The 12,748-nt window shown below is 29.9% G+C and overlaps 1 protein-coding gene across 1 annotated transcript; it reads right to left on the bottom strand.

Annotated features, from left to right (window-relative positions):
• Positions 1-555: 555 nt before the first annotated feature.
• On the bottom strand, positions 556-6,486 carry LOC124919884 (patatin-like protein 6). Its single transcript, XM_047460250.1, has 3 exons — positions 4,953-6,486; positions 3,029-3,325; positions 556-1,014 (listed from the first exon to the last, which is right to left on the bottom strand). Exons 1-2 carry the CDS (start codon positions 6,096-6,098, stop codon positions 3,053-3,055), a joined length of 1,419 nt encoding a protein of 472 aa, XP_047316206.1. The 5' UTR covers positions 6,099-6,486; the 3' UTR covers positions 556-1,014; positions 3,029-3,052.
• Between the last annotated feature and the right edge of the window lie 6,262 nt (positions 6,487-12,748).

The raw sequence follows: 12,748 nt of genomic DNA, 5'->3' as shown, positions 1-12,748 counted from the left end.
AATAATAACTAATAAGTTTTAAAAAAATTATTACGTAATAATCTGTTACAATAATTTTATTATAATCAACCATGTGTTTAAATACAATTTTATTATCTCCCTTCACCTTTTTTATTTATTCTTTTTTATTATTATTATTATATAATTTTATTTAATTATATATAATTATTAAAATAATGATTTATATAAAATTATAATAAAGAAATATAAATTTAAACATTTGTTTTGTTACACACAAAAATATTTACTTAAATATATATATATATATATATATATATATATATATATTTACCTTATTTATATTTGTTATTTAAAATAATATTATATTATATTTTGAAATAATTAATTATAATTTTTTACATAAAAAAATATTTAAAAAATTAATGAACATATGTACTGTCTAGAAGGTAATCACCACAATCAATAATTTTTTTAACAATATTATATATATATATATATATATATTGGATTAACTGATTAATGTTTTTTAAAAAATAAAATGAATAAATTAAATAATAGAAAAAATATAATATACTAAAGAGTAAAGGTAAAAGGAAAGTAAAAGAAAAGATGGACACACTGATATTTGATATATTGTATATTGTCTAGCACTACAAGTTTACATTTTAGTACTTACTATTGGCCAAAAACAAAAGAAAAGAAATTCAAATTCAAATGAAAAAGCAAATTCAAATTCAAATAGCTGACTCCCCACTTTAATTGTTTATCTGATTCTTCTTTCATACTTACCTACATTATCAATCAGCTAAAACCCCGTCCAACTTCTGGATTATATGATCAAGCAAATTTTGGCACGGCAAGCAAAGGAAAGAAGAAACATACTTTTTTTTTAATTTTTTTTTTCTTTTTTTTTTTCTCCCATGCTCTTCTTCTTCAGTTATGTCCATTTTCATTGTTAAAATAACAAATAAATGTTTTTTTCATTTCTCCTCCCCTACTACAGTACTAGTTATCATCCTCCACATTTTATTTCCACCCCTTTCCTCCTCCCTCCTCCTGCATATACCAAATATATTATTACTAATTAGAATCTTCAATAAATATTATATTAGATTAGATTCACATGTTTATTCAAATTCGAATAAAGTTAGGCCTAAATTTCTTAGCCATCAACAATTTTCAACTGTTTAAATAATGGTCCCAGATTTAGTGGAAGGATGGATGCAAGTTTTTCTCTAAAGGCTTGTTTGGATTCACATCAACATTTTACTATGAGCAAAACAATAAAATAATAACTAGTTAAACACTCACTTTCTATACCTAAATTATGGTTGGAATCAATCTCAAAACCAAACAAAGCCTAGAATCTAGTGGATTCTAATTTCTAAACAATAATAGTATAACTCCCTTCTCTATTCTTCTTTTGAATCTTTGACCACCCTTATTTCTTTTGCTTTTCTAGGGTTTTACAGACGTGCTAGATGACAAGCTAAATATATTTTTTTCACTTTTTTCTATTTTCTTTTTCCCATTTTTTCCTGTCGGTTTTAATTAGTTCAGTGACCCCCTTTTTTTTCCTTTTCAAAACACCAATATAAAGTAAACTTGTTTGGTTTGGACTAAAATACTCCCTTTTCCTTAAAAAAAAAATATATATTTTATACCCAATTACAATCGTGATTTAGGGAGGTCATACTAATTTTTAATTAGAAAAACTATTCTAACATCCCACCATCATAACCCTTAATGCGTTTTAAGTGAAAATCGAACTCGTGATCTTTTTATCACTCTGGTAGACTCTTTAATCATAACCACTTTGGTTTGGTAGGTAATACAGTTTTCTAAAGTAAGAAACGAACAAGCCGTACAAATAGTACAAATTACCCTTAAAATCTAATTATGACCCATTATTGTAAAACTCTCCCCCTAAATAAGGCAGGCTTTTATTTGTTCTAAGGAGTGTTCCAAAATGGCATGGACTGAAAGTGTTTAAAGAATCAGATACCCCACACGCCTGTTTGGATTATCGTTAATTAGACTATTCAGGCAGCCTCAAGGGTCAAATTAAAACATGGGATAAAAAAAAGCCAAATAGTCAAACAGAACATGATTACGGAACTTCCCTCATCTCTCTCTTTCTGACTCTCTACAAAGGGCAGACATAATCATGGGCACCACCACCACAGAGATACGCTCTACTCAGTGACCACAAAGCCCCAAATCCTAGGACCCCTTTCATGCCTTTAACAGTTCTCTCTAAAACAAATTGACTAAACTAACCCTCTCATGGTTTTCCAAAACTGTCGGTGGACCGACAGCAAATATTGGTGGGGGCTTCTTCCTCTTCCCCCCACGTAAACACAGTGAAGTATTGTTTCATCTGTCCTCTTATGGGGTAGTTAGTTATGTAGGCCTTTCCTTTCCTTTCCTTTCTTTCTTTCTAATATATGTGGCCATAATAAAACCAAAACAAACAGGTTTCAACAGTGAAATTCCGCCTAGCAGAAACAAATGATAGAGATCATCATAATTTTTATAACTTAAAACTATGTCTGTTGACCCACCAAGTCAGGTTTATACACTAATAAACAAGAAACATTTCAATGTGACATAGATGCGGTTATGTTATAGTTTTCTCCGTGACTAATTTGCTTTTCAACTACTGTCCTAAAAGTTAAGGGTGCTACATTATATTTAAAAGATTGATTGGTTATTTCTAGGAAAATGATTGATTTGATTTGATTGGAAATGTGATAAGTACCACATTTGTTTTCTATAAGAATGAATAGGGTAAAAATAATTGAGTTATTTTGCTTTCATGTTTTTCTTCTATTACTTGTGATGATCCAACTTAAACTATAACTATATTCTTTGTCAATTAGATCAAATTCCTATTAAATTATTTTGGAAACCTAACCATAACCCTTAAGACATGTGTTCTTGCTCTACCTACCAAATAACCTAACTTAATAAATCAAACAAGAACAACTAAAACTGGTGAAATGAGATTCATGTGTTAATCAGCAAAATTAGAACTACTTAGTTAGGAAATAGAAAGGATGCTTACCAAATTTTTTTGTTGATGAACTTTTTACAAGCGCTGTTGAGAATTAGCCTGTTTGAATGCAACAGTGGGAGCAATTCTGCAACTTCTCCTCTGATGTTCAAGGACAAGTTCTCCAGCAAACCAATCGAGTTTTTCAGAATTGCTTTGAGAACTTATTCTCTTCCCACCAAACATCACAGATTCAACATTCTTCTGCTTCAACATTTCATCTGCAACTCCCATTAACATTTTCACATTGCTTGGATTGGCATCCGTGTCCACGCTTGGCCCACAAGTTCCCAAAGTGGACCCATTTGCCTGTATGACATAAAATAGTTATTACATTTAGACATCATGAACCTTCATTGGTCCTACTTCAAAACTATTAAAGCTCTCACATTGATCAATACCCATTATTTAAATTCTATTAATAAATGGAGAAAAATCAGGAAATAAAAAGTAAGCAAGAGTTACATGATGCCACATATTAATTGCACTTGTTTTTTACAGTTATATTTAACATGATGATGGTAAATAATAATGGTCAACCCCACTTCAAGACTGGGAAGAAAAATAATCAATCTTGCAAAATAGGAAAAAAACATCATGTGGTCGTGGAAGTGTATCTGACTGGGACCTCTTAAGTTTTCAGACCTTATATAATATAGAAGCAGCAACATATTTGGGCCACATAACAGTACTTTATTCATAAGACCTTGTTTGATCAAGTGTTATTTTCAAATAACCTTGTTTGATGTAGGTTATTGAAAATCAGGTTATTTGGGTAAATAGACATTATGGGTAATGGAAATAGAAAGAAAAAAAAGTATTTTAATTGATAATTTGAATAATTAGTAGATTGTTAATAGTTTGAAAATAACCTGCATCAAACAAGGCTTTAATAGGGGAAGAAAGGGTACTCAATCCTGGTATCAACATGTCAAAGTGTAAGAAAAATATAACAAAGAGGAGGTCCATTTCCAGCATATCTGATGTATATTATATTAGGGAAACTCATCATGATCAATACCAGGCCTGGTCTTTCCTTGATCAGGTATATGACAATATGTTTCAGAAAAACATCAAATGACCCACATATAGTCCATGTCTGAATTTTTTATTCTTGGGTAATATTATTGTACATAAGATTCATAGAAGTCATCTAATAGATTGGGTAACTTAAAAAGAAAACCCATATTTTTAGAAAATTCAAATGTCTCGAACCATTAAAACAAATGTAAGTGTCTGTAATCTGTGTCATTTAATAGGTGTTAATTTCAAATTGACCAAACTAGATAAAATAATGTACTTGTAACAAATAACAAGACTAGTGCATTTTCTTTCCCAAGAAAATTCATCAGATTATATGAATGGTTCTAACTTTGAATCTCTATTTCCAAACTCTAATTTTGACCTGAAATGCACAAACATAAACAGGAAATTCTCCTATGGATATTCAATGATTGATCTAAATACAACTATGGATATTCAACAACCAATCAATTTCTAATTGTGACTGTAAAGGAAAAACCAGAATGCAGTCAAAAGAACATGATGAATTTGATTCCTACAGTCCCTCTGAGAATTTAAGTTGCTAGCATTATCATTGTTCAAATTGGCCGCATCTATAAAAATAATACTAACTTATAATCGAAGGCAAAGCTACAAACAACAAAGAGGACCATAGATCTTATCCACCTAGTAAATTGCATCAGCCCAAAAAATCACAGGACTAACCAACAAAAAACAACAAATATTCCCCCATCCTGCAAATGCTAAGGACAAAAATCCCTTATTATCTCCTACCAATACCAGACACCAGCCTGGCTACGGCTGTCTGATGCACTCAGCTTATGCAAAACGAAATGAAAACATCTGAGTGCAATTAATGCACAAAAATCTAACAAATTGCAAGAATATGGCATTTGATGATTATGGGTCATACCTGAATGCGAACATAGTTACCAGACCTGCTTTGACCAAAGGCCATGGCTACAGCATGATCCACCAAATCTGATGAACCATCACTAGATATACGAGCCATGGGTCTAGCCCAGTCCTTAGCCTTCCACTGTTTGACCTGGTCATAGTTATAGCTGCCTTCCAGAAACTGACCAGTTCCTAATGAAAGGACCAAAATATCCTCCACCCCACGAACAAAGGGAAATTCCTGCTTGTTGTGTAGCACGTGGGTAATCGCCGCCGCCGTCGGGTTACTCATAGCCAACCCTCCATCTACCGCGAGACACCTCTTCTTTCCATCTACAGACTTCATTGAAACCGGCTCAAAAACTCCGGGTTCAGCAGAGGTCGCCCTGCATACCTCCCAGAGCTGGAAATCGAAACTATCGGTCTCAAGCGCATCTGCTCGCGAGAATAGGAATGGTGCCGAGCTTGATAGATCGTAGCAAGGAATAAGAACTGGCTTCAACGTATCCTTCAGCGTTAAGTTCCTTCCATTTTCAGTAAACAATTCCTTCATCGTCTTCTCCAACTCATACGTCTCCAAACCACTTGAACCTCCATCGCCGCTAGAACTACAACAAAATAGCTTCCGTACATTCTTCCGTCCACCAGTATCCGAACCACTCAACGAAGAAGAACTATAGAATTTCCTCCCCTGCGCCGCTAAGAATTTCCAAGTATCACCAGCAACAGAAATTGGACGACTATTATCCTTCGTCCCAAACAACATCGCCGTAAATATCCCGCCAACACCAGCTCCAGTTGCAACATCAAAGTAATCAGCGATTCTAGCGTCCGGATTACCTGATTTCATTCTCAAAGCATTTTCAAGGTATCCTAATGCTTTTCCAGGAATTATACTCCGCATTCCACCTCCATCAATACTGAGAATACAGATTTTCCCTCTCTGATTCTTAATCGCCTGTACACCGTTATTATCAACTGTAGAAGGCGTTGACAATCCTGACCTCGGTTCAGTCTCCGGCGGCGAGATCTGTTTCGGAATCCATAACCTCTGATCATCATAACCGAATAGAAACTTACTCTCAAGGATTGAGAAAATCTCATAGCTAAGCTTATCAGTATCAATACTCTGTTCTTGCATCTCCGATTGATTAAGAGCCATTAATTTCTTTCTTCCGCTTACACAGTAGATGATTGATTCTAATCCACTATATATAATCAATTTGCATTGAACGTAAACATCATTCAGTACTAGCTAATAGTCCGATTCAGATGAACACAACAAATATAGGAACAATCTGTAACTAACTATAGGTAGTACTAGTGTGCAAGAAAACAAAAAGAAAAGAAAGATTCAAATGAGAAGAAGATTAACAATACAGCGAAGAAGACGAAGATGGCGATTGTGCAGAGAACATCATCATCGGCGATTGTAATCTGAAAATTTCTCAAAAGGATATTTAAACATATAAGAAAAGGTGGTGGGGACAATGGGAAAAGGGGACCATTTCAGACTTTCTCTCTCTAGAAACTCTGGTTTTGAAATTTAAACTTGATTCATTGGAGAAGAAGAGAATGTATCCAAAGCCGTTTTTATAAACCACCAACAATTATGCCGGATTGGTATATCCGTCAAAATTTATCAAATCATTTCTTTTTATATAATAATTCATAATTTTTTTATATTTATTTTTATAAATAATAAACATCAGGTAAATTAGTCATTTAAATTGTGCTAGTCACTACTTAAATTTATTTTTGACGAAAATACCTCTTTTGCGTAACGCGAATGGCAGGATCGTAACGCGAAAGAAAAGTCTGTAACATTACCCTGTCGCGTAACGGGAAAGGGCACGATCATCACACGAAGGGCACGATAATTCTGGACTTTTCACCGACTTTTCATTTCCGAGACGATTATGCCATTCGCGTTAAGCGACGGGATAATTTTGTCAAAATATTTTGAAGAAATTATTTGCGTAATTAAATTTATTCGCTAGTTAACAGCGCATTTAAAGAATTATCAAATTTTTCTAAACATTATTGTTTTCATAACACAAGTGATTAATCTTTCCACAATTTCCTATAATTTTTAACCAAAATTTAAATCATGGAATTGAAAACCATGTGAAGACCAAGGATAGGTTTGATTCTGCATTTAATTTCGTTTATGTAATAATATGTTATATGTTATAATAATTTTTGTTTAATAAACTAACACAACAAAATATAATTAAACGTATTAGATATTTGAATATTTAATAAGTTTTTAATATATGTACTCTATATATTTAATAATTAATTTTCTACATATTTTATTAAAATTTAAATTAATCAAAGAAATATTCAATTAAGTTTATAAATAATATTTAACTATATAATATTATTAAGAACTTTAATCTTTTAAGTTAGGTTTCTTTAATGAAATAGTTTTTTTTTTATTTGATAAATATTTTAAAGAAATAGCTTTTTGTTATATTATCAAAATATTCTTATATTTTAATTTTCTCTTTCTTATTTTTTAAAGTAAATTTAGGTAATTTTAGTATTTAAATATATAAAAAGAATGATTAAATAATTGAAATTGTGAATGAAATGATGATGGAGTTTTAAGATAAAATCTTGAAAAAAATTTAAAAAATCACACATCAAACAAACCCTATTAGTTTATATTTATAAAAAAAATCATTCATCACAATAATAATATTTTGAAAAACAAATGTATATCTTAATATAATATATCAATTTTTATTATATCAAAATCTTATACAATATCGAAATAAACTTTTTTTTTTATAATTTTTTAATATGAATAAAAATATTACATTTGAATAGTTTTGTTTTAATATAAATTTTGTTCTGTGATAGCTTAAACCTAGTCACCGCACATCCATTTTGATTGGCCTAATTTTGTCAAATCTAAATAAAGAAGATTACATTAAAAATAACCTATAAAATATTAAAATCAATATTTACCAAATCCTTATAGATTATATGTTTCTCACTTTTTTTATTTTTATATTTAATTATATAATTATTAATTTACAAAAACAAATTATTATAATTCAACTAATTAAAAACTCAAATAATATAACTCAAGTTGCAAAAATAATGACTAAGAGAATAGATATCAACATGTTCAATTTTCACTAAAAACATCTTAAATTTTAATTGTTCAAAATATTTTTAAAAAAAATCAAAACTTCTTTTAAAAAAAACCAACAAAAATAATGATAATCTCTGAATTTTTTTTATAAGAAATGATGCGTGTAATGTAATGGAAATTTAAAAATTCGCTCATATTAAATTTTAAATTAACTCATAAAATGTCACATAATTCTTTAAACAAAAATGGGTATCATATTCAAATAACAAATAGCACATCAAACAAAAATCAAAAGGTCATCTTCAAACATAGATTCAAACTTCTACTCTAAAAAGGCTAAAAATGTGTTTCTTCTTTCTTTCCTTTTTCTTTTAAATTGTAGGGATGAAGAAAAAAAGTGCTTGTAATCCTTTTGAGATTATTAAGATAATGAAAAGAGAAAAGCAATTTGTAGATACTATTTTAAGTTGACTGGATGGGCTATAAAGAATGGAAAGACATACTTACAAGATGGCTATAATATGTGCCCGTTAATATGATCTAATAGTCAAATTGAGTTAATACAATAATTTTTAACAATATCTTAGTCATGGAAGAAAAATAAATTGTTAAAAATTAAACATTTGATTAAAATATGGCAAAATGTTAATGCATTTCCATGTAATTAATTAAGATAGGTTAGATTTTGTAAATCATCAAGTACTTTTGATCTATCATATTTTTTTTTATAGGAAGCTAGCATGACATTTCGAAATGATAAATTTTATTTAATACGTTTAAAGTGAGAATTGAACATGTGACATTTAATCTCTTAAAACTACTTTTTGTCACTAGTGAGATACTTGAATAACCAATATTGTTTAAGGTTCAATAGAAAAATACTTTAAATAATGATGAACTTATTGAATCAATAAGATAATAAGTTGATTAAAAAAACAAAAGGAGGTAGAAATGTTACAACAACTCATGTGAAAAAATGATACATGATTGTATTTTATTTTTTTTTAAAAGGGTTTAATCCTTAAAACATTATATCATAACATTTCATTGTTTTGAATATTCATTTTAATTAGAGTGTCTGGATCAACTACAACAATTAGGGATGGCAACGGGTATCCTACCCGCCAGGTAGTGAAGTACCATCCCCGAACCCGATTTTCATTTTACTACCCGACCCCGAACTCGACCCCGACGAGTATATCTAATTTTATCTTCATCCCCGATTCATCGGGTACCCGATCCCCGACGTGTACCCTATTACCCGATTAAAAACTTTAAAACTGTAGAAGTTGAAGAAAAACAAACATAATAACTGTAATAAATAATAAAATTATTAATAACGAAATGTTAAAAATATATATAAAAAAAAACATTACTTACCTAAGTATTTATGTTATAGATCTTGAAAAAAAATATAAAAAAAAACTTTGTTGTTTGTTGTTGCTAAAGTGAAGAAAAGTTAGAATAAATGTAAAAAAAAAATACTGACTTATGTTGAAGATCTTGAAAGAAATAAGAACTTTGTTGTTGCTAAAGTGAAGAAAAAATTAGAATGAATGTTAAAAATATAAATAAAAACATTACTTACCTATGTATTTATGTTGAAGATCTTGAAAAAATAAGAACTTGGTTGGGCTAGAGTGAAGAAAATATAATGAATATTAAAAAAAAGTTAAAGATTGAATACGAAGAGTGTTGAAATTGAAATACATCTTGTTATTAAAAGAAAATTTGAAGATGACGAGAGAAATAATTTTTTGGGGAATATAAAGAAAATAGTGTCTATTTGGGGAATAAAAGAAATAATGTTTGAGTGGAGTATGGATAAGACCATCTCCAACCGAAAAACCCATTTTCAAACTCATTTTGGTGTAAATGTCACATCAAACAGTAATTCTACTCCAACCGAAAAATTCATTCTCAAACCCAAAAGAATATTCTTATAATATTCTTTCTTACATCAACTTTTATAACTTTTTAATATCACTCATATCTTTTACAAACTTATAAATTATACCACAATATTATAATATCGTCCAAATATTTTAAACTTAAATATAAATTAATTATAAACATTTATTAAAAATTCAAAAATTACAATACATGAACACAAAAAAATACATATGAGATTGAAATAAAAAGTTATTCGTACAAATAAAAAGGAGAATAAAAATATTGTAATGTATTGTATTATTATAATGTATTTGGTAATTTTTATAATTATATTTAATATAATATATATATATATATTAAAGTAATTTTTTTAATATTATTATGATTTTTTAAAAATATTATTATAAATTTATGTTATATAAAAAATATTATATAAATTAATTTAATAATTATATAAATAAGCTCAATGTAAAATATAGAATAAAAATAAAAATATTAACAAATAAAATATATAAATAAATAAAATATATAAACAAATTAAAATAACAATAAATTATATAATTAAGTTTAATATATAAAATTAAATAAGTAAAAGTTAAAGGGCTAAAATGCAAAAAAAAATAAAAATATATGCGATTGTGAACAATCACAACGCATATTTGCGTTTTTTGAAGAGGAAAAATGAGAAATCTCATTTTGGGTTTGGTTTTGCAGTCCGATTGGAGGAGAAAACCCATTTTAGGTATGGGTTTCCAGTACTATTGGAGTTGCTCTAAGAGCAAAATATTCATGATGATATTTGTAATAATGAGATATTTGAAATGTCACATTAAACTATAATAAAAAAATATTTTATTTTTAATATTAATATAATCGGATATCGGGTTTGGGTTTCACTCACTCTCCATCCCCGACCCCGTACCCGATCGGATATCTTCTCTCATACCCCATGCCTGACCCCGACCCCATACCCGATTTAAAATACCCGAACCCGACTATCGGGTACCCACGGGTATCGGGCATACGGGTACCCATTGTCATCCCTAACAACAATACAAGGGGGTTAAATATTGTTGTACTAAACTTTACTTTCAATTTGATTTTAATCATGTTAGAGATTAAAATCTGTTTATATTCTTTGACAAATCGTCGCAAACTCTTGAACGATTTCAAGTGCGGAAATACTTGCTAGATTTGAAGCGGTAAATGCAAGAGTGGAAGATGTAGAAAGGAAATAATACAAGAGTTTTATGGATGTTCAGAGATAAAATTCTTACGTCACCATTTCTTATGTTTCCAGAAGGATTCCACTAGAAGACTTTGATTCGTATAGCGTCTATACAAACTTAGTCAGAACTCAGGACTTAACAGTTGCCTGTTTTGAACTCCTAGCTATCACTCTGTTGAACAGAAAACTTTCTGTTCAATTTACAATATTGAATATACTCTCAGCTTATACAATGTATTCTTTTATCATTAGAGAGAGAGTAAGAGAATGAAGAATTACAAGAGCTTGTTCTAACTGTCAACTATTCGGAACTTCAAGAACTGGTTCGGTAACTAACTGATTCGCCATTGTACTCTACTTGTTCTTTTATATTGAAACTTAACAACGGTCGACTCTGATTCTTGGATTGTGAATTGACCGGGAGGATTCGTCGTACCGGAAATCCAGGAATCTTCCGTTCACAAATCTAGGAATTCGACGTTGTACATTGATGTCCTTTGATGTTGAGATGTGGCAACGGTCGAAACTGATACGTAGATACGTGTCGACTTTTTAATGGTTGAACACTTGTTGGCAGTTGTATTAAGCTGACTTGGAAGTCTGTTGATAACGAACGTTGTTGTTCGCTATGCTGATGAGGTATGCAGATATGCGAGCACTTCTTGAGACGACTGCTGAAGCAAGTCATCTACTCACACTTCTTCATATTGTTGCTGAAGCAAGGCGTCTGCTCGCGCTTCTTCAGACTGCTGCTGGAGTAAGGCTCATGTTCGCGTTTCTTCAGACTACTACTGAAGCAAGGCACCTGCTCGCGTTTCTTCAGACTGTTGTTGAAGCAATTCGTCTGCTCGCGATTCTTTAGATTGCTGCTGAAGCAAGGCGTCTGCTCGCGTGCTGATGCCAACTCTGCTGCCCATGCATCTTCAGCTCTACTGACAGCGCCTCTTGAGTTGTACTTGCACATTAAACATTTGCACAACTTAGTTTTATTCACTTATGAATTCATCATCAAAACTATATCGTATTGATTAAACTTAGTTTTATTATTCTAAATTCATTTTAATCAATTAAAATATTTTTCTTATTTTAACTTAATTAATTATTTCTCTTTTAATTAATTTTTTTATTACTAAATTTTAACTATTTTTCAACATGACAATTAAATATATATAAAATATCATATTAATTTTATTTGTAACATTCTTACATATATTCGAAAATCAGATAAACTAACACCGACATCTCATAGTCATAATAAAAAATATCATTAATTAAGTTAACTATGTTGGAAGATTGCAGTGAAACAGAGAGATAAGATTATGTTAATCTTATTTTTTAAATAGTTTTAAGTTTTTTTTATCTCCCTGTACTTCTTCTTTTAAAAGTTTAAAATTTATTTTATTATTTAATTTAATGCCGAAAGTCACATTCAAATGACAACAATTTATTAAAAAAACAATTTGGTACAAGTTATTATATAAATTATCATAAATAAACTCAAAAATATTTAAGAATAACCTACACTCGTCATAAAAAAAAAAACTCACAAAAACACAAATATTCAAAATTATAGTGAAGCGAACGA

Source organism: Impatiens glandulifera, chromosome 1, assembly GCF_907164915.1.
Source record: "Impatiens glandulifera chromosome 1, dImpGla2.1, whole genome shotgun sequence".
Lineage (NCBI taxonomy): Eukaryota > Viridiplantae > Streptophyta > Magnoliopsida > Ericales > Balsaminaceae > Impatiens > Impatiens glandulifera.
This window is presented reverse-complemented; position numbering and strand designations above follow the sequence as displayed.

Excerpts from the sequence above, each read along its gene's own strand:
- LOC124919884 (XM_047460250.1), bottom strand. The coding sequence starts at position 6,098 with ATGGCTCTTAATCAATCGGAGATGCAAGAACAGAGTATTGATACTGAT. Across the intron at positions 3,326-4,952 it reads GTAACTATGTTCGCATTCAG|GCAAATGGGTCCACTTTGGG; the intron begins GTATGACCCATA and ends TATGTCATACAG.